Source organism: Myotis yumanensis, unplaced genomic scaffold (genome assembly GCF_028538775.1).
Source record: "Myotis yumanensis isolate MYYU_CA2020_CCGP unplaced genomic scaffold, mMyoYum1.0.hap1 SCAF_3, whole genome shotgun sequence".
In the NCBI taxonomy this organism is placed as follows: domain Eukaryota; kingdom Metazoa; phylum Chordata; class Mammalia; order Chiroptera; family Vespertilionidae; genus Myotis; species Myotis yumanensis.
In genome coordinates this window covers 85,919,438-85,942,603 of record NW_027223754.1, presented here as the reverse complement: position 1 = coordinate 85,942,603, position 23,166 = coordinate 85,919,438, and the positions used below count along the sequence as shown (strand labels likewise).

At 41.3% G+C, this 23,166-nt stretch overlaps 1 protein-coding gene across 1 annotated transcript in view; it reads right to left on the bottom strand.

The window, feature by feature from the left end:
• Positions 1 to 928: 928 nt before the first annotated feature.
• Positions 929 to 23,166, bottom strand: part of COG3 (component of oligomeric golgi complex 3) — an 86,992-nt gene continuing 64,754 nt past the window's right edge. The window contains exons 18-23 of the mRNA XM_070409047.1: positions 21,256 to 21,344; positions 21,018 to 21,152; positions 16,246 to 16,321; positions 8,971 to 9,098; positions 8,087 to 8,185; positions 929 to 3,237 (exon numbers count right to left, since the gene is read on the bottom strand). Coding sequence (XP_070265148.1) covers positions 3,208 to 3,237; positions 8,087 to 8,185; positions 8,971 to 9,098; positions 16,246 to 16,321; positions 21,018 to 21,152; positions 21,256 to 21,344 — 557 coding nt within the window. The 3' untranslated portion in view covers positions 929 to 3,207. The remainder of the gene's footprint in view (positions 3,238 to 8,086; positions 8,186 to 8,970; positions 9,099 to 16,245; positions 16,322 to 21,017; positions 21,153 to 21,255; positions 21,345 to 23,166) is intronic.

Below are 23,166 nucleotides of genomic sequence, written 5' to 3'. Positions count from 1 at the left end.
TTAAAATGTGTGAAAGAATTCAATCTTGTAAGAAAAATTTTTTAGAATATACATAGACAAACCCAGATGCTATATGTCAAACATTTCATAGCAATTTGCCTTTCAGGGTTCATTTATTAAAGACTTTCACAGTTTATGTTAAAATTCAAACACTATAGAAGTGTCTAATACTGAACATTTTTAAAATCAGAAATACTTTTAAAAACTATTTCAAAAAAGAAAAAATATTCATTGGGTCACTATTTAACAGGAGCCACTGTTTCAAGTTCCCAGCAGCTGCCGGGGCTGGCTGCTGAGGGCGAGCAGACAGATGAGCTGGTTAGTGGAAGGAGTGCCGAGAAGAGCGCCCAGGAAGGAGGCAACGAAGCTAGTGCCTGAGTAACGTCTCTCACCAGCATCCCAGCTGCCTTTAATGAACAGACTCTGTGACAAACTACGGTGACACTATTCTTTCTCACTTATAAGGTAGTAAAAGAGGAGAACTTAAAGATATGGAGTTGTTAAACCAGGGGAAAATACAAATTTGTTTTTATTGCTATTTCAATAATGCTAAATTTCAACACAACCATTTGAGCTGACAGTACTCAGGAAATTGGCAGCTTTGTAAACAAAAAGAAATTTAAATTCCTTCAACTAATGAAGCATTAAGATGCTTCAGAAATGTCTTTCCACAATATTCATCTTGCCAAAAGAATCCACACAATGCAAGTAAAACTGGGGAAGTCGGAGTAAGACTGGCGGAGCGCACCAGTGTCAATATCCTACTTGCGATATAATGTGTATAGTTTTGCAAGATGTTACCATTGGGGTCTGTCTGTATTATTTCTTACAATTGCACATGAATCCACAAATTAGTGCAATAAAAACTTCAATTTAAAAAAATTTTAAAGAATCCATACACAACAGAAATGTTAGGAAGCAAAAATCTTTATTTTTTAAAAAATTTACATTTCTTAAAAACAGCAATTTCTAGCCAAATAATATAAAGCCTTTTAAATTAATTATTTGAAAGTATGTACACCCTTTGTATAAGTAAATACTTGAAACTGTACAGATTTAAACAAATATTCATTTAGCAAACAAGTTGGACCACTATCACCTACTCAGCACTTTATAAGGTGTTTGCCTCAGAATAAAAGATTCAACACAAGAACAAGTGCTGTGAAATATTTTGATCCTTAAGAACACACACTGCTCTGTACATCAAATTACATCAATCATAGTATAGTACATTAATCATGCCCTTATTTCTTTGGAAAGGCTTTTTAAAAATCAAATATACAACATAATACACAAAACTGGGTTTTTACAGTTTATTTCATTAAACATGTATTTTAAATAGTAAATGGAAGTAAATTCAATCTTCCTATTTCATTCATGTCAAAGAATGAATATGGATCTTCTTTACCTTCCCAAAATACAGCCCTATCAAGCAACATCCATCACTAACTTAAACTGAGTTGAAAAACAAGTGACCTGTTTAAAATGACAGGCATGTAACCTACCTACACACTGTGGGCGCCTGCTTTAAGGGGATGAGAAAGTCTGCTAGTCACGCAGAATGAGGTCTGCTGGCCACATTCCAGAACACCCGTCAGTGCTCCATCTCTAGGCTAGCGTGTGAATGCTCAAAATTCCTTCCAATCCAAAAAGCAGGCTGCATTGACTGTCAGAGGCAAAACCAACCCACTCAGGAAATAGGTATTGGTAGGAAAATTCATAGACGTGCATAATGTATTTGATGATCCCTGATATAGTGTGGTAGATGCTAAGGGTGGGCCATCTTCATCCTCCTTGTCTTTGTTAGTAAAGTGTATTTGCTACAGGTACAACCACTGAATATAAAGAACTACTAAACCTGAAGGCAGTGTACAGAAGGCTGGTAACCCTGACCTGCATGCATGAGATATGCTATTCATCAGGTTTCCTTCTCTCCTGTGTGTACAGAGTTAACACACCTGATGGTGCTTCCCAGGCACAAACACTGGCTGTTGTGCCATGAAAATTCTCACTAGATACTGCACATGAGCAGGCTGCAACCCCTGCAATTCAAGAATACAGACACTGGGACCTTCCCTGAGGTCCCTGACTCTTGAAACTAATGCATCAAAAACACAGGAAAAAGGGTGGGAGGAGGTAGAAGAGGACAAAGGGAGGGCAAAGGGTGGCAGAAAGAGACGTGATTTTGGGTGGTGAGTACGCGATGCAGTGTGCAGATGTTATAGAGTTGTACACTTGAAACCTGTATGACTTTGTTAATCAATGTCAACCCAATAAATTCAATAATAATAATAATAATGATATTTTACCTTCCCAAAATATAGCCCTACTGGTGTGGCTCAGTAGCAGAGCATCGGCCGCACACCAAAGGGTCATGCATTCAATTCCTGGTCAAAGGTATGTACCTGGGTTGCAGATTTGTTTCCCAGCCCCATTTCAGGAGCATGCAGGAGGCAAACCAATAATGTATCTTTCTCACACCAATGTCTGTCTGTCTGTCTGTCTGTCTCTCTCTCTCTCTTCCCCCGCCTTCCACTCTAAAAAAAAAAAAAAAAAAAAAAAAAAAAAGGAAAAAATATCCTCTGGTGAGGATTAACAAAATAACAATATATTTTTTTAGACACAGGAGATAACACCCTGAATTCCCAGAAAAGCAGCATGTGTTCTCAGAAGCATCCAATTGACTCCAAACTAAATTTCAAAGTGACAGGAGAAACATTATATTGAATGTAGAAACAACATTTCTAGAAGTAAAAAAATAATAATAATCACTGTGGAATGCTCAGTGGTTAAAAGTGTTGCAGTGTTTCATGCTTTACTCTTAGAAGCTTCCTAATTAGCAGTATTTCCATAAAGTTCTTCTCTGCACTATCTATTGCAGCCTATTTTCATTGCACATCTTTTGCTAAGAACCATTTCACTGCGTGCCCACCATGGTTACTCTTAAAAAATTACATTTCTTGAGACCATTTAAATGAGGCAGGTACTGCTGCTCATAGATTAATCTTTGGTATTTTGATGTTTTTACAAGGGAAACACCAATTTTTTAACCCTCTGCTTGTATTTCATCCTGCAGTCAGCGACAAGTAGCACGCTTGTGTGGTTCTCGGAGACATTGCCACGTACAGTTCCTCAAGTGTCCTGCAGCCACATGACTCTCAGCCGCTCCTGGACAGACCATTTACAAGGACATCCGGACTCATCTGGTTATTTAGAAACTGATAGTAAGAGGTTCAGCTGAAAAGCAAAGTGAAAGGCAGCATTAGTTCTGCTGTGGAATACCACAGAAAAGTTGTTTAGAGCCTCAAAAACAGAACGAGAGGAAAAGTCTAAGATTTTTAAGAGACCAGGAGACATGGCTGTAAGGTATGAACTGGACCTGCGATGCTGGTCTGACTGATGAAGCTGCCACTGGGCACTGAGTTTGATGGAAGCCTGTGGGGAGTTACACAACGTCACCTAATCCAGACCCTCAACTCATTCAGAATCCAACGAGGACAACAGAAAAAACTACAGACCAGCACTGACAAGGGACAGAAATACATCTAAATAACCAACTCCACCTTTTTCTATGCAGAGTGTGCTTTCAGAAGAGCTGTATGTCAGACAAAGTCTTTAAATGACTCTCAAAAACATAAGAACAGGCATGACAAGTGAATTTCAGCTCACACGCTCATTCTTACTGAACCCAGGAGCGCCCTGACCACTCTGTACGGGAGGTTGTGACACAGAGCCTGCCAGAAAGCCAGAGAAATCTACATGGCGACCAAGGGGAAATGACAACCTGCACACTGCAAGTTGTCACCCAGGCCCTAGCAAGATTTGCAGTTAAATGAACAGAGCAGTGAACCCTTCTATAAAGTATAAACTATTTTGATAATCAAAATAATCATGCATCCCTGGCCAGTATGGCTCAATTGGTTGGAGTGTTGTCCTGTGCACTGACGGTCGCAGGTTGGATTCCTGGTCAGGACACATACCTAGGTTGCCGGCTTAATCCCCAGTCGGGCGCGTACAGGAGGCAACCAATCCATGTTTCTTTCTCACATTGATGTTTCTCTCTCTCCCTCTTCCTTCCTTTCTCTAAAATCAATTATTTTTTTAAAAAAATAACCCCATAACCTCTTTATCAATTTGTACTTCCAGTGCAAGGAACACAAAATCACCTCTGTGTTTTTCCTGACCAACATATAAAACCTGGATCTAATCATGAGAAAAAAGGACGACTTCAAACTGAGGAACATTCTACAAAACAACTGGCCTATCAAGGCAAAGAAAGCCAAAAAAGCTGCAGAACTGCTCCAGATTAAGAGAAACTAAAGAGCTGTGACAAGCACAGCACCTGGGTTGGATCCCTGAGTACAGACTTTGGATTAGATAATAGCATCAATGTTACATTTCCTGTTTTGAGCATTGTGGGAGGGCAGAGTAAGAGAATTCCTCATTCTTAGGAAATACACTGAAATATTTCCAAATAAAGGAGCAGAGTGTCTCCCAACTTCCTCTCAAATGTCTTAAAAAGAGGGGCAAAAAGGGAGAGGAAAGGAGAAAGCAACAATGATAAAGCAAACAGGGCAAACTAAACAGCTGAGTAAAGTTCCTTATTACCACTCTTGCATTTTTCTGTAGGTTTGAAATTATAAAATAAAGTTGCAAAAATATTTGTATAGATGCTCCTCGACTTACAATGGGGTTATGTCCTGATAAACCCACTGTAAATTGAAACTATCATTAAGTTGAAAATGCATTTGATTAGCCTAATCTACCAAACATCATAGCTTAGCCTCGCCTAACTTCAACGTGCTCAGAACACTTCCATTAGCCCACGGCTGGGCAAATGCATTTAATACAATGCCCACAGTAGAATATCTGTTATTTACACTCGTGATCTGGGAGCTGTGGCTCTCTGCCCCTGACCTGCAGCATGAGAAAGTATTGTGGCACATATCACTAGCCCAGGAAAAGATGAAATTCAAAATTCCCAGTACGGTTTTTACTGAATGCATATCACTTTCACACCATCGTAAAGTCAAAAAATATTAAGTTGAACTATCATAAGTCAATGCACTGCCATACATTGGGTCTTAAGAAAATGGGTCATCGGAAGGAGACTTGTCTTGGGGTGGTGAACACACAGTACAATATACAGTTGATGTATTATAGAATTGCATCCCTGAAACCTATAGAATTTTATTAACCAATGTCACCCCAATAAATTCAATTATTTTTAAAAAGGAAATGGGTCACAAAAATTCAATTTCCAGGGAAATTTAAAATGAGTGAGAAAGTGAGAGTAAACCAGATGGTTCCCTCCAGGAACAATGCAGAGCATGGAAATACAAGATTCTGGTTTCCACCAGGCAGCTCTTGGCCAAGTGACTTAACCTCTCAAGGCCACAGCTTCTTCATAAGTAAAATGGGGTAAATATAGGCAGGTCAAGTGAAGATTAAATAAGATGATACATGTCAAATGCTTAGAACAGCACTTGGCAGCAGGCAATAATACTAGCTATTATCTAGAAAATGTTAACAGTTCTGAAAGAGAATCAAGGCACAGAAAAAATGAGGGTCTCTATTAATGTTTTTCAAACTGTAGGTTTCAACCCACTGGGAAATCATGAAAATAATTTAGTGACTCAAAAGAATAAGGAACAGAAAGACGCAAAGCAAAACAACTGAGCTGCACATACTGTAAACCTTTTTAAGTTACAGATATACACACATACACTAAAGCATGCATCTCGCTGGCAGGAGTCACGTGGAAGCTCAGGAACTCTGTTCTTAGTAAGTCCTGACCCACTACTGCCCATTCACAATCACGCAACTGACTATGACTGGAGGAAAAAAATTTAGACAACTATGTTGAATGGTTTCTCTTGGATTTGCAACCACTGAACTCAACTGAGCCTTCCTCCTCATAGCTTTAGCACCTCCTCACTCTCAGTGGTAACCTTCCTTCCTGTTTCACTCACACACGTGAAGCAGAGGACAGCTTCCATGAGCTCCCAACACCTCCACTACTCCCGCACATGTGCCCCACTCAGCCTTCTCTCCTTTTCCACAGACGGAACTCCATGCACCTAACAAAGGCTCCACCTTCCAACAGCTCCTGAGATTCCATCCCCCTTCTCTACTCAAGGACATTTTCCAGCATAACTTCTTCCCTCTCTTTGGACCTTCCTCATGAACATATAAACATGCATTTCCCCCATTTTTTTCAAAATAAAAAAGGTTAATAACAATAACAAATAAAAAGTTACCTATAGTTCAATAACAAAAATAGTTATCTACAGGGGGGAAAGGAAAAGGCTGTAGGGTTCTGGAATGGGAAACAAGACATCTCCAGATTTACTTTGTCTATAATTCTGACTTGGAAACCATGTAAATATTTTATCTAATTAAAAAACAAAATTAAATCAAAATGGGGGAAATATATCTAAATATTAAAATCAAGTCTAACTAAATTATAGTTAACTAGAGGCCCGGTGCACAAAAATTTGTGCGGGGGGAGGGGGGGCCTCAGCACGGCCTGTGCCCTCTCGCAGTCTGGGACCCCTCAGTGGATAACCACCTGCTGGCTTAGGCCTGCTCCCCAGGGGTTTGGGCCTAAGCTGGCAATCAGACATCTCTCTGGCAGCCCAGGAGCCCTCAGGGGATGCCCACTTGCCAGCGGGGAGCAGGCTTAAGCTGCAGTCGGACATCCTTAGCACTGCTGAGGAGGCAGGAGAGGCTCCCACCACCAAAGCTGTACTGGCAGCTGGCAGCCTGGCCTGTGACCAAGCAGAGCTCCCCCTGTGGGAGTGCACTGACCACCAGGGGGCAGCTCATGCATTGAGCGTCTGCCCCCTGGTGGTCAGTGTGTGTCATAGTGACCAGTCATTCCCAGTCGGTCTGCTGTTAGGGTCAATTTGCATATTACCCTTTTATTATATAGGATAGAGGCCTGGTGCATGGGTGGGGGCCGGCTGGTTTGCCCTGAAGGGTGTCCCGGATCAGGGTAGGGGTCCCGCTGGGGTGCCTGGTCAGCCTGGGTGAGTGGATGATGGCTGTTTTCAGGCTGGCCACAGCCCCTTCAGGGTGGAGGTCCCTGCTGGGGCGCCTGGCCAGCCTGGGTGAGGGGCTAATGGCTGTTTGCAGGCTGGCCAAGCCCCCCAGCGGGGACCCTCACCCCATGAGGGTGTGGCTCCCCGCTGGGGTGCCTGGCCAGCCTGGGTGAGTGGCTTATGGCTGTTTGCAGGCGGGCCACAGCCCCTTCAGGTTAGGGGTCCCCGCTGGGGTGCCTGATCAGCCTAGGTGAGGGGCTGATGGCTGTCTGCAGGCTGGCCAAGCCCCCCAGCGGGGACACTCACCCCATGAGGGTGTGGCCATCCTGGGTGAGGGGCTGATGGCTGTTTTCAGGCTGGCCAAGCCCCCCAGCAGGGACCCTCACCCCATGAGGGTGTGGCCGGCCTGGGTGAGGGGCTGATGGCTATTTGCAGGCTGACCCCCGCTTTGGAGCTCCCCCCGCACCCCGCTTTGGAGCTTTGGAGCTGCCCATTATCATGGAAAGATGAACAACTTTGTTGCAGAAACCAGAATCACCAGCCCTTTGAAGATCCCCAGATCTTTTTGCATACCTGCAGGCCTTTGGAAATCTCCAGCCTACTTACCCGTTAACTGCCCATTTGGCCCACCCTTTGGCTATTTCCCCATGTAACCCCAGCCCTTGCATATCACTAAGCCCTTTGAAGAGCCCCAGTCCTTTTGCATATCTGTAAACTGCCCATTTACCCTTTTGCCTACTTTCCTTTATACTTCTACCAATATAAGCAGCTGGCTTATGGTGGGCTGCAGAGCTGATTTTTGTGGATGACCTGTTACTCTCCCATGCTGCCAGCAATACTGGAATAAACGCTATACATGACTCAACCCTGTCTCTGCTTAATTGGCTCGAGTAGTGACAGGCAGCACGGACCCATTGTTTGTCCAGTTACAAGACCATAATCAAAAATTTGACAAAGTTTGAACCTCTTACTCATCAGAATAAAATATTGTACAGTATTTACTCAAACAACTAAATAACAAGAATCTTCCGACTATGGATTACCTGTTCCATAGTAGGACAAGCAATGATGTGGATATCTTCAGGACTGAACTCTTCCTTTAACAAAACATGGAGCTTCTGGAAGACTTGTTGAACATTATTCTTAGAAAGAGAAAAGGCAATCATATTAAGTGAGTCACTAAAAACATCTACAGCCATCTTAAACATGAAACACTAAGAATATTAAATTGTAATTAATTGCCAAAATGAGTGGAGGAAATGTATCTTTCATGGGATTATCAAAGATATAGTTTGCACTTAATATTTCACATGCTAGCACAACCCAAGTAAGACTTATCATAGAATGCTTCCTGGAAAAACCAAACCATAGCAAGTCCTGTCCCCAGAGAACCTTCAGCAGCAATTTCTTAACAAAAGACAATCAAGTTCCCAGACACAAACTGTACTTTAAAATCCAACCAACACCTTGGGTAAGGATGTGAGCCCAAAGTAGAGCTGGAGTTATGAGTTCTAAATTTGCTCTGACATTTAATCCCTTAGTGGCTGCTACAAGCCATTTATTTCCATTACTCACCAGTAACACAGGTATAATCCCTTAAAGGCTGCTCTTTCAAGTGTTGGGCCACACAGCCAATGAGAAGTTCTAATTATTTATTTATGTATTTATTTACTAATTTCTACTTTTAGGGAGAAAGTACTTCAGTGACAAAGTGAAGATGGGGGAAGGGGGAGAGGTATAATCAGAAAAATGCTGCTTGTAAACCTTTCAAGAATCACAGTGATTATTAGTTAACTTTACCAGAATAGTATGCCAACAGGAAGAGTTATACTATTTTTAAGTATCTACAGGAAGAGGAAAATAGTAGACAAGGCCAGAACACTTGAAGAGACTGGCCAACATTCAAATAAATTATCATGATACTCACCCTAACAGGTTTAAACAAGATGAACTCGGTATCTTTATTGGATAGGTACAATGACATACTTCTCAAGGTCAGAGGCAGCTTTGCTTTTATGGTCTTGTAGACACTTGCCACAAGGTCACTAACCTTTGCTGGAAAGAAATTAACCTCATTTGTGTCACAAAGAAAAAGAGAAGAAACATTTCCATTTTAATTCAGAGGGGAATAAAGGGAGAAGAAAATAACAAAACAATAAGAGACTATTTCTCCAAAGAATTCTTTCCCTTTTCTTGTTTATTTATCAAGTTTAATCACAAACTCTATAAACATTAATAATCTTCTAAATACAAAATCCTAATCCCCAGGGCTAAGGTAGCAAAAAGAATTCCTTGGCATGCTTCAGGACATTTACTGGGGCTGTAATGTGGTTGGTGCCTTTGGAATTTGGAGATTAAGGAAAATGAGTTTATTCATTTGCAGAACTGACACACAGTAAGAGATGCTCTCTGCCTTACAAGATCACTCAGAAAATATCCACATACATTGAATGGGAACTAAAAATTCATTTGTTACATTCTTATACTGTATTATCAAAAAGGGAATAGAATTCCAGAAAATTCTAACTGAAATAATTATGTAGCCAAAGTGTAGTGTCTGAAAAAAAGTTAACATGGAAGAGTAACAATCTGTACAAAAGTATTTAAAAGAGGAAATTAACCTAGAAAGCTACAAAGGAAAAGACTGATTAATAATTTCAAAGATGCTCAACTTCATTCATAACTAAAGAAATGCATATTAAGATATTTTCAGATTAGCAAAAATTAAGATTGTGAATATCCACATTTGACAGGGGTTTGGGGAAACAGACACCTTCAACCACTGATGATGGGAGTACAAACTGGTTCGACCTCTTTGGAGGGATATTGAGCAATGTCTAGCAAAATAAACAATACACATACTCTCTCACTTAACCTTTCTACTGCTAGAAATTTACCTTGGAGGTACTCACAAAATAAAATATGTGTGTACAGGGACATTTCTTAAAGACTGTATGGAAAAACAAAAATACTAAAGATAACTTAAGTACCATTAATAAAAGTATTAAAGATAATTGTGCTACAGGGATATATTCTGTGCATCCATTAATCTGAATGGATGGAGCTGGATAGGACGGTACAGAAAGGACCCAAGCTACAGAGTAAGTTAAATATGCAAAGAATAAATATAATCTTATTTATGCAACATGTTTTAAGTCCATATAAGTTAGTATATACATAAATAATATGGTGAGGCCCAGCTGGCATGGCTCAGTGGTTGAGCGTCAACCTATGAGCCAGGAGGTCATGGTTCGATTATCGATCAGGGCACATGCCCAGGTTGCAGGCTCAATCCCCAGTATGAGGCATGCAGGAGGCAGCCAATCAATGATTCTCTTATCATTGACTAGAGGCCCAGTGCACAAAATTCATATATGAATAGGGTCCTTAGGCCTGGTGGCTATCAGGGCCAATCTGTGGGCAACCGGCGGGGCAATTGGGGACGGGGGGGGCCCCCGCTGGCACCCGCCTTGGCCTGCCTGACGCTGCCTACTTGCCGGCCCCACCACCCACTGGCACCCATCTTGGCTGGCCTGGGTCTGCGGGCTGGGGGCAGATCCTGCGTTGAGTGCCTGCCCCCTGTGGTCAGTGCGTGTCAGAGCAACCGGTTGTTTTGCCATTCAGTCAATTTGCATATTAGGCTTTTATTATATAGGATGTTTCTATCTCTCCCTCTCCCTCTCCCTTCCTCTCTGAAATCAATAAATATATTTAAATAATAATAAAAATAATAATAATTGGAGGAAATCATTACTCATGGTTACCTGTGAGAGGATTAGTTTGGAGGTGGAGAACAGAATTATTTTTCATTTTATACTTTCTCACAATTCAAATTTTATATCATGCAAAAATAACTTTTTTTTAAATTGAGGACACGGTTGTGGTAGAGCAGGATAGCAAAGTGCCAACCCTCTCAAGGAGAACAAATAATCCAGAAAGTGGTTATTTTTCATAAAATACATGAAAGCTCCTTTAAGACCATTAATTCCACAGGCTCTGGTTCTGTCATTACTAACACACTTCAAGGTTCATTAAGACAGTTTTCAGAGCCCTTGATCACCAAAAGGTGTGTTTGGAGCCTAGTAAATAAAGTACAGTAATCCTCCCTTATCTGAGGTTTCACTTTCCACATTTCAGTTACTCTCAGTCCACCATGGTCCAAAAATATTAAATGAAAAAATCCAGAAATAAATAATTCGTAAGTTTTAAATTGCACACCATTTTGAGTAGGGTGATGAACTCTCGCCATCCTAGCCAGGACATGAATCATCCCTTTGTCCAATGTAAAGGGTGTCCCAAAATTCACGCAAGAAGTAATTTTGATAGAAAACACAGGTTTATAATTAAAAATTGTAAATTTTTTATTGATTCATAAAGTATACAGTATAGGGTTATGTATGGAATAGCATACATAAAACTGGATTATCAGGTCACGATAGCGAGCACCATTAACTGTTATTGCCTGAGCAACCACATTTTCGAAGAAGAATGGTCCGATGATGCCTCCAGCCCAAAATCTGCACCAAACAGTGACACATTGTGGATGCATTTGTTTCTCAACAATCACTCGTGGATTTTCTGAACAAATGCGACAATTTTGTCGATTAACCAAGCCATCAAGATGAAAATGAGCCTCATCAAAATTCAACCACATTTATGCAAAACGGTCATGGAAAATTTCAACAAAAGAGTGCATATGTGCCAGCAAAGCCGTGGAGGCCATTTACCTAATATGCTACTCCATACATAACCCTATACTGTATACTTTATGAATCAATAAAAAAATTTACAATTTTTAATTATAAACCTGTGTTTTCTATCAAAATTACTTCTTGCGTGAATTTTGGGACACCCTTTATCTACGCTGTATTTGCTTGTTAGTCACTTAGTAGCTGTCTCCGTTATCAAACTGACTTCTGCAGTATGGCAATGCTTGTGTTCAAGTAACCCTTATTCTACCTGCAGTGATGCTGCCAATTTGGATATGCCAAAAAGAAGCCATAAAGTGCATGTATGTGTAGGGAAAAGCATAGAATTTACAGGATTCTGTACTATCCTTGGTTTCAGGTACCTACTGGGGGGTCTTGGACTGTATCCTCAATGGATAAAGGGGACTACTGTATCCTCCAATTACTAAAAAGACATATTTCCCAGAGTAAATTAACAAAATGACATCCTAATTTATAACTGGATCTCCTGTGAGTTTATCATGAAATGAACCCAGTAACCTGATCAAATCTGCATGAACCAGCAATGCTAGGTTTCTAGAGGCCCAAGACAACTCCCTCATTTGTTTTTGATGCTCCCATCTCAAAAGCTACAAAACCTCTTTGACATTTAAGTCTGGGCTTCTTGTATTACAGAGCAAGAAAAAGCAACTCCACAACTGGCCCCAGTGGCTAGACAAAAGATACAAGTAGATAAACTCAAGTCCTATCATTTTATTTGCCAAGATCTCCTCACTTAGAAAAAAACAAAATGGGTTAAATAACAAAGCAGCAAGCCCTATTTTAATGTTTTTCTGTCAGCTCCCTTTCATCTTTACTAGTGACAACTCTAGTGATGCTTAAGAGCACAACACACCAACACTGGGGGTTCTATATAGATTCTACTTGAGGAAAGGACCTTTCCAAAGGAGACTATGCATCAAGCCCCTGGGGGTGGCTGCACTAAATATAAATATGCCTGGGCCTATTTGTTGGCTTCTATCTATCTGAAGAAAGATTACACCCAAGAGTTTCATTTACTTAAACACTCAAAATAAAATCAGCTCCTATTTCGAGATAAGCTCTGTAAGTGACTGAACCTTGAGACCAAGGCCCAATTAATCCAAAGATGATTAGAATTCTTTCTAGAATCATGCTGAATAGTACACTAATGAGTCTGCTCCCGACTGTGAGGGGTCAAACAGGTGGTCGCCACCAGGTCAACCATGGTTAGAATTTCCAGTATTGTCAGAAAGAGAATCTGGCTTTGTGTCTTCTGACAGAATGTACTGCAGCATTGAGTACACTCTCTGTCCTTCAGTAAGGTGGCAAAGATCCCAAGCTCGTACAATGAATGGAAGGCCTAAAGCATGTCACAAAGTTCACTTGCAATAAAGCAAATCAATGCAAGCTTATGTTGACATCAACAAAGTTCACATTGCAAATTTTTTAAATAATACTCTGTCTTCCTTTCAGTGCAATTGTTAATTCTCTGCATTTTCAAATCTTCCTAAGAGATACAGAGCTACTCTTTCAACTTCTTAGTTCTAATTCAACTTTAAATTAACATGAGGCAGCGCAAGTGGCATAGCTCAGTGGTTGAGCATAGACCTATGAACCAGGAGGTCATGGTTCGATTCCCCATTGGGACACATGCCCCAGGGTTATAGGCTAGATCCCCAGTGTGGGGGCATGCAGGAGGCAACTGATCAATGACTCTCTCTCTTCATTGATGTTTCTATCTCTTTCTCTCTCTTCCTTCCTGAAATTAATAAAAATATATTTTAACTAGTGGCCCAGTGCATGAAATTTGTGCATGGGGGGGGGGGGGGGGTGTCCCTAAACCCAGCCTGCACCCTCTCCAATCGGGGACCCCTGGCTCCTAACCACTCACCTGCCTGCCTGATCGTCCCTAACTGCCTCTGCCTGACTGCCTGATTGCCCCTACCTGCCCTCCCCTGCTGGCCTGATCTTGCCCCTAACTGCTCTCCCCTGCCGGCCTGATCACCCCTAACTGCCTCTGCCTGCCTGATCACCTCTAACTGCCTCTGCCTGCCGGCCTGATCTCACCCCCAACTGCCCTCCCCTGCCGGCCTGGTCGCCCCTAACAGCCTCTGCCTCGGCCCCCATCACCATGGCTTTGTCCGGAAGGAAGTCGGACATCCGGAATGTGGCCCATCAACTGGTCTAATTAGCATATTTCCCTTTTATTAGTATAGATAGATTATATAGAATAGGATTGCTTAAATGGGGGGGGGGGGGGGGTCTTTTTCAGCAGGAGGAGATGCTCTTGGCAGACAAAAATACATAATCCCTATATCTGGACTGATAGCCAGCCATATGCACTATACTGCCAAACTGGTCATTAAAAAATTGAACCGCTTTCTTACACCTTACACTAAACAGCTGTTGCCCTTAAAACCCCTCCTCAGCCCCCACCTTAGGTTCTGCCTTTGCAGTTCACCCAGATTAGATTCTGATTGGTCGGTTTCTATGCCAGTCAGCATCTCCAGACCTATCTCTGGGCCTGATCAGCAGCCGCCCCAGGCTGCTGACGAGCAGGCTGAACTGCTGACCTCTCGGGGGGAGGGAGGGAGGGAGGGAGGGAGGGAGAGGGAGAGAGAGAGAGAGAGAGAGAGAGAGAGAAAGAGAAAGAGAGAGAGGCACGTCTGCTGGTGAGGCCCAGAGAGAGAGGCAAGGGCTGATCAACTGCTGCCACAAAGGCTGTGGATCAGACCCTGCTCTATCTGGGCCTTGCCAGCAGCCACGGCAGCTGCTGATCAGCCCCACCTCTCCCGCCCCCCCCGCCCCCCGGCCCAGAGAGGTCAGCAGTTCAGCCCACTCACCAGTCCCCGCCCACCTGAGCCTGCTGCGCATGCAGCCTGGCGTTCAGTTGTCCCTTCAGTCATTTTGGATATTACAGACCCTGGCTCTTTATATATATAGATTAATTAGTTAATTAACATGAGGCATCTATATATATAAAAGCCTAAGCAACCAAGACCAAACGACTGGTCAACCGATCGCTATGATACACACTGACCAGCAGGGGGCAGACGCTCAATGCAGGAGCTGCTCCATGGTGATTAGTGCACTCCCACAGTGGGAGCGCCGCTCTGCTGAACGACGCTCAGCTGACCGCCGGGCACCAGATACCGGACTCAGGGCTGGCAAGCGCAGCTGTGGCGGCGCAAGCCTCTCCCGCCTCCGCAGCAGCGCTGCCAAGTGGCAGTGGTGGCAGGTGCAGCGGGGCCAGCATGAGCGGGAGCGGCGCAGGGCCTGGCCCGGACTCAGGCTCCTCCCTGGCTGCCTGCTGCTTCGCGCATTACTACATCTCTTGAGGGGTGTCGGACTGCCGGTTTCGGCCCAATCCCCACAGGTCAGGCCCTGGATCGGGCCAAAACCACCAGTCCAATATCCCCCAAGGGGTCCTGTATTGCGAGAGGGCACAGGCCAGGCTGAGGGACCACACTGTTGACAAATCCATGCACCAGGCCTCTAGTTAAATAATAATAACTGAAAATTTTAGAATGGCCTCAATTCTTTTTCCCAAAAGAAATACCTGACAGACATAACATTCATTTATGTGGAAAACCAATAATATTAAAAACCTAATTCTAGATTATATGCTTATCGACAGTCAATTCTTTGTAGATGCTAAACCAGAATCATTCTTTGGATCTCCCTCACAATGAGCAAAGCTTCCCTACCAACTTGGACACAAATTATCCCAAATTAAAACACTGATTTTTTTGCCATTTTGCCCTTTCTAGTTTCAGAGAATCACTATCACAGTATGGGCCAGGAGAAGGACGGCCAAATATACCATCTAACAAAATTATTTATTCTGGTTTAATGGCAACTTAAAATATCACAAAATGTACCTAAAATAATGCACAAAGTTAGTCATGATTTTAAATGAGTAATGTCTAATGCTAAAGATAAAAAACAACAGCAACAAAAATAATCTTCTAAAAACTGTACATTTAAGGAAGAGTAAGATTGGGAACATTTCAAGCATATCTGCCCACTCCCAACTGACACTACAATTTTTATTATATTTCTCAAACACTCTAAAACACTGAACAGAGGGTGCAGCTTGCATAAAATGATGAACAAAATAATGTACCACATTCCTTTATAATATTTGAAAACAGTAGTAGCATTCACGCTATAATTTCATACTATCATCTACAGTATTTTCATCAAACCATGAAAAATGGTTTTACAGAAACCAGCAGCCTCAGTGTCTCCATCTAAGCCACATTTTATTTTTAACTGTGTGTGTAACATTCTTCCTTCCTTGAAATGCTTGTTGAAATGCAGGTAGTTGTGGCCAATAAAAAAAGACCTGTCAGCTCAAAACTGCATCTTATATTAAGCTAAACCACAGTAAGAGTAGGAAACCTACTCCAAGTGTCAGAGCAAGGACTATATAAATGGAAATTAATCAATATCCTAAAAAAAAGAAATCCCAGATAGCAAAATATGAATACCTGGTTGTGCCCATGGCTGCTGTGAGAGAGTGTACTTGGGTCCTCCCTGACTGGCCATTGTTTTTAATGCTGAAACCTAGTAAAAGAGACAAAAAAAAGTTTCATTTTATTGATGACAAATTAAACTAGTACTTCTCTCAAAAGATATTTACCACTATTTAAACCTACCTATATGTAGTCTATACATATAAAAGCCTAAGAGACCATTGCGACCGAACGACCGGAATGACCAAACAACCAGCCGGTAGCTATGACGCACACTGACCCAGACCTTGCTGCTGGGGCCCTGACAGCCTCAAATCTGGTTCACCTGCACCCTGGATGCAGAAAGGAGGAAGGAGGAAGCCCGATTCCGCATGGAATCAGCCGTTGGCTAGCTTGCTGCTGGGGCCGTGATAGCCCCAAATCCGGTTTACCCACAACCTGGACTCAGACAGGAGGGAGCGGGGAGCCCGATTCCTCACAGAATCAGCCGTTGGACAGCGTGCTGCTGGGGCCCTGACAGCCCTGAATCTGGTTCACCCGCACCCCGGACCCAGACAGGGCAAGATGGCCCCGTTCAGCCCTGATCACTGGTCAGGCCTAGGAACTCCACCCGTGCATGAATTCGTGCACCGGGCCTCTAGTTAAAACATAATGAGTCTGGCCAGTGTTACTCATGGTTGAGTGTTGACCTATGAACCAGGAGACCATAGTTTGATTCCAGGTCAGGGCACATGCTTAGGTGGCAGGCTTCATCCCCAGTGGAGGCAAGTACAGGAGGCAGTCAATCAATGATTCTCTCTCATCACTGATGTTTATATCCCTCTCTCCCTCTCTCTTCCTCTCTGAAATCAATAAAAATATTTTTTAACAAATAAAAATTTAAAAATAAGTCTTCTAACAACCTAAGAATGTTCTCTACATACTCACACATTTTATTTTACTATGCAAGCCCATATCCTATGTAATAAAAGCCTAATATGCTAAGTGTCCGGTCGTCCGGTCATCAGTTCAACCAATCAAAGCGTAATATGCTAATGATATGCTAAGGCCACTCAACCACTAGCTATGATGTGCACTGACCACCAGGGGGCAGACAGTCGCCCGGTCGACCAGTCGCTATGACATACACTGACCACCAGGGGGCAGACACTCCAACCGGTAGGTTAGCTTGCTGCTGGGGTCCAGCTAATCGGGACAGAGCAAGATAGGCCCGACACACCCTGGAGCCCTCCCGAAATCCCTCCTCAGCTGGCCAACCTCTCACATCTCTCCCCAGCCCTGATCATGCACCGGTGGGGTCCCTTGGCCAGGCCTGCGCCCTCTCGCAATCCGGGACACCTTGGGGGATATCAGAGAGCCAGTTTCAACCTGATCCCGCAGGCCAGGCCGAGGGACCCCACTAGTGCATGAATTCATGCACCAGACCTCTAGTATATTTATAAAATCAGTCCAAGCTTAAAACAAGCTGAGGACATTTTGTTGATGAGACTTACATCCAAATGGTAAGTACTGACACCTAAAAGCATACATACAAATGAAAGATCAAATACTATTTCCTTTCTGTACCTATGGATGCTGTTTTTCTTACAATCATTTATCAAGGTGCAAGCACTGGTTGCCTTATAAAATGCCAACTATAATAAAAGAGGCACAAAAAACTTCACTTACAGATTTGCTTTTAAAAAATCATTTTAGCCCGGCCAGCGTGGCTGGAGTGGTTCAGCATCGACCTACGAACCAGGAGGGCACAGTTCAATTCCCAGTCAGGGCACATGCCTGGGTTGTGGGCTCAATCCCCAATGTGGGCGTACAGGAAGAAGCCAATCAATGATTCTCTCTAATCACTGATATTTCTATCTCTCTCTCCCTCTCCCTTCCTCTCTGAAATCAATAAAAATATATTTATTATAAAAAATTAAAAATCATTTTTTAAAGTTTTTCAATACAACACTCACTAGGAAAAAGGAAAAATTTGCTCCACAAATTCTAAGAAGCCATGTCTTAAATGATCACATATATCTGTGAACTCTAGTGCTTACATTTCATGCTTGTGTGTGTATGCATGTTTGGGCATGCACATGTGTATATGGTATATATCTTTACCTCTGACTCACTCTATGCCAACAGGGCAGGGGAAGACCTAAATTTGGAGTAAGATAACATAAAAGGGATGCTCAGTCCTCTACTAAATATGTTGACTGGAAATTCAATGAGGAGCAGTGAAGGGCCAGAGTTGGAAAAGGAAAAATGAGGTACCATAGAATAAGAAGAGGGGATGGAATTGTCTTCTCAATGATGACTAGAGGAGGGTCTTTCCTTCACAAATCCCACAGTGAGGAGAGTATAAAAGAGATGCATAAAAAAAAAAAAGAGAGAGAGAGAGAAAGAAAGAGATGCATGAGCCCTTACTGGTCTGGCTCAGTTGGTTGTGTGTCTGGTCAGGGCACATGCCGGGGTTTAGGACTTGATCCCCAGTAAGGGGCGTGCAGGAGGCAGTTGGTCGATGTTTCACTCTCACATCAATGTTTCTCTCTCCCCCTCTTCCTTCCTCTCTCTCTTAAAATCAATAAAAAAAATTTTTAAAAAGATGCAGACTGCCCTACCCGGTTTGGCTCAGTGGATAGAGAGTCGACCTGCAAACTGAAAGGTCCCGGGTTCAATTCCGGTCAAGGGCACATGCCTGGGTTGTGGGCTTGATCCCTAGTGGGGGACTTGCAGGAGGCAGCCTATCCATGATTCTCTCTCATCATAGATGTTTCTATCTCTCTCTCTCCCTCTTCCTTCCTCTGAAATCAATAAAAATATATTAAAAAAAAAAAAAAGATGCATGACCAGCTTAGCTATATTTAGGTCCCCACTATAGACACGCAGTATGTTCATGGAGAACCATTATATAATTCAGACTTGGAATACATATTTCTACATAAGCCTCTAATTTTTAAAAAATGTTCATCATGTCCAGAGTCTTTTAAAATGCACAACTGTATAGTACTACCAGATTTATCAAACTTATACTAATGTCAGCTTAGAGAATCACATCAGTCAATTTTCATTCTCTTGATTTCAAGGAAACTGTACTTCTCTAGAAAAACCCTTTAATCCTAGATTTCATCATAATCAACTTGTTTCTATGGGAAGTTTCATTCTGCTGATGTTATTACAAAATATTCATCTACAATATTTCCCACTAGTATTAATGTGGAATCTTCTCCCAAAAATACAGGGTGGGGCGAAAGTAGGTTTATAGCTCTGAGTACACAAAACAGGTTATTTTTGTATTATTATTTGTCAATTATTGTATTATTTTCCATACAAACAACTATAAACCTACTTTCGCCCTACCATGTACAAACTATAATCTACAAGCTGGTTTTACATTAGTAAAAACTATGATGACTTATGAATAAATTACAAAGTATCAATATCTGTACTAGTTTTTAAAAGTTGAAACCTAGGAGGAAAACATTTCCACCATCTCTTTTTAAATTTACATGGTAGAGAACTCTCTCTCTCTCTCTCTCTCTCTATCTCCACCCCTCCTGCCCAAATACTTGATATGAGTAGACTAAAAGCCACTAAACAGTAACATGCCCCAATAATAAATAAAGAGTAGTTTGACTGGTTTAACATTTCTATGTTTGCTTTTTTGGTAATTATTGTTTTTTAAAACTAATCTATTCTGTTTTTATCACAGGCTCAGGTATTAGTGTTGATGCCTGCAACAAGTCACTAATGAACAATTTGCTTCTCCTGGTCATTTCATAGATACATCTTGTCTCCCAGTTAAGACTTAGTTAAGTAAATTTGAGAGAAAAGTCTGTGATACTTCTATTCTTTTTATGACGTTTTCTAATACAAGTCTGGACAAGCAGTAAAGGCTCAATAAAGTTAATTTCAAGACTTTTTAAACATCTTTATGAGGAAAGTCCTTAGTAAAAACACTTAAATTTTTTTAATGATTAGATTGTAACAGGAAAGTCAAAATAGTCATGATCTGAATTTTTCAGTGGCTGGCATTAGATAGTTAATGGATTTTAGCTAGGAGACAGAGAAATACAGATGATTATAAACTCATATATCTAGTGATTAACAATGAGCCCTGACCAATGTTGCTAAATGGTTAGAGCATCTGCCTGTACACTGTAGGGTCTTTGGTTCGATTCCTGATCAAGGGCACGTACCTGGGTTGCAGGTATGATCCCCAACCCTCAACCCCAGTCAGGGCTCACGAGGGAGGCAACCAATCAATGTGTCTCCTTCACACCGATCTTTCTCTCTTTCTCTCTCTCTCTCTCCCACTTCCCTTCCACTCTCTAAAAATCAATGGAAAAAATATCCTCCAGTGAGGATTAACAACAACAACAAAAAAACACAATGCAATGGTACAAAATCAATTTTCAATTGTCCGTGCAAAGGGAAGGGAAAAATAGCATGTAAAACAAAGAGGAAAATAGTTCACCCACTTACCAGGAAGCCCTGATAAGCAGGACTGCCATGCAGGTGCTAATCTAGGAAGGAAAAGTGAGAGTCCCAAACCACATGCAGATACTCCCAATGAGGACAACGTAACACAGGTACCCAGAGGTCTGCTATAAGCAGTTTTTATCTAAAAGTTCAAAACAAAGAAGCTTCTATAAAAAGAAACAAGGTGATGTCCTAGACGAAATCATTAAGACTTAGGCTCACTATCTCTTTCTGCCAGAGTTTCACAAGAGAGTAATTAATTGAAAAATAAATCTAGGGAAGAATTCAAAATTACTTTACCAAATATGCACCAAGGTCTATACCTTTGTCATGAACTCCTCCAGCTGCTCTACAAACTGCTTGGTCTGCTGTTGAATGAACTGTTCGCAGGCCGATTTCAGATGACGGTCTACATCTTTTTTAGAGTCAAGATAATGTTCTCTTATCTCAGGAGTGCCCTAAAAAAGACAATTTCCTCCTGCTTTTGCGTGCTTAAAAATTACTAGATATGTAAATAATGCAGTTTATCTCCCACCACAAACGAAACAGATTCCTTCTTACCTCCAACAAGAACTCTATCAAGGCATTGTTGCTATTCAGCCTAAAAAATCTTGGAACAGTCATAGGGTTCAGGATTTTAAATGCTGCATCTGTGAAACAAATTACTTATCCAGTGAATGTGTACAATTTCAAAAGAAAAACTGAGTTACTGTTTCAGAGTGTTAATAACATACACTAGTTCTCTATTACCACAAAGCAAGAACAGTTTCGTTTTCACCAACTCATCTCCACGATGACATTGAGATTAGTGCCAAGATGGCCACGGTACACACATATCGTTATTTTCTAGAAGTCAGAAATGCAAAATGACTACTAAACTTAACTATTCACTTATAGAAAAAAAGAAAAATGATAAATGGTAATCGATACCTGAAAATTTCACTGCTTTACTCTTATAATGCTTAATAGTTTGTTTTTTGAAATATTCATATACTTACCCAGCTTCTTTTGTTAAGATCCTGGCTGGCACAGAAATTTATTCATTTGAAGTAGAGTGAATAAACTAATGTGTCAGCCAGAAAGAAAACACCAAAAGGACATATTTACCCCTTAACCTCCAGACCAACTAGATCTATATGAAGTATTAATCGAGGTCTCATTGATGTTCAAATGCAATAAGATATAACATTAGTCATGAAAGGTTAGAGGCTTAAAAGTAAAGATAGCAAGTATTATTAAGGGATAATCAGAAAAAACCATTTTTGTTTGTTTGTTTTGCTTTGCCAGAGAGACTGGAGAAAGCAAAGCATGCAATGCTTCCAACTGTAGTTTTACCGCAATTGCACTTACTGCCCTGAACCTGATCTTACTGAAAAAGAACTTGCTATCAGACCCAGTGTTCAGAGTAAGGCTTTAGTAAATGCCTCTTTGTGTCTGCTCTCTTTCCTACAAGATACCTGACAAAGTGTCTGCAATAAACAGAATCAAATCAGCATATGGTAGAATTACATATACTTTCGAAAAAACATACTTTAAACCAATATTTGCCAAAATTTTAGGGTATTTCATTTTCTCACACCTCAGTGGATCTATACTAGAGCCCAGCAGCAACAAATTATGAACTTTAAAAAGTGAAAGAAAGTAGATCAGCCCTGCTTTATCCCACTACAATAAAGTAAGGACTCTCAGTGCCTGGCATTCTTCAAGGTTAAGAGCACTATTCCCACATCTCACACTGAAAAGAAAGAAGAAAATCAACTAGAATGATTGAGAGATAGAAGCTTCTGATGAGAATAAGCTCTAGAAAAACTATGCATTCTCTGAGGATAAAAGCCAGGAAATTGGGCTGCTGTTAAAAAAAAAATCACCAAGTATATGAATAACACACAAGTTTGCTATCCAAATTCCAACAGAACCAAAGAGCATTCTTTGTGGTGGAAAGACGAGAGCATTCAGAAAAAAAAAGAACAAACTGTTTTAATATGACTCATGATGAGACCACGTTGGTTCTCAGGTGAGTTAAATAAAGTTTACTAATTTATAGACACAGTCATTAGGGAATGACCTACTACTACCCTTGGAAATCCTATATTTGGAGTTCCACTGAACCACAGAATACAGAAAATAATTTGAGTGACTGAATTTTCTCAATTCCCCCAAGACATAGGAGAGAAGTTCATTCATCACATAAATGAATGGCTTAAGTCATTAGAGCTGAATTCTTTTGAAAATGATTAAGAAAAGATGACGTTTAGGTAATTTTGTAAGTAACTAAGAAAAATGAAGGATATGTGTGGTATACTCTTCACTGCTTAAGGTCAACATATTAAAAAATAATTACTTTGATCTTTTAGAAATCATCGCTTACTAATTCAGAGACAAATGATTAGGATAGATGAGGCATCTTTCCCAAAATGATCCTATATTACCAACTCAAGATCCTATCTACATTACTTAACAACCAACTGATTT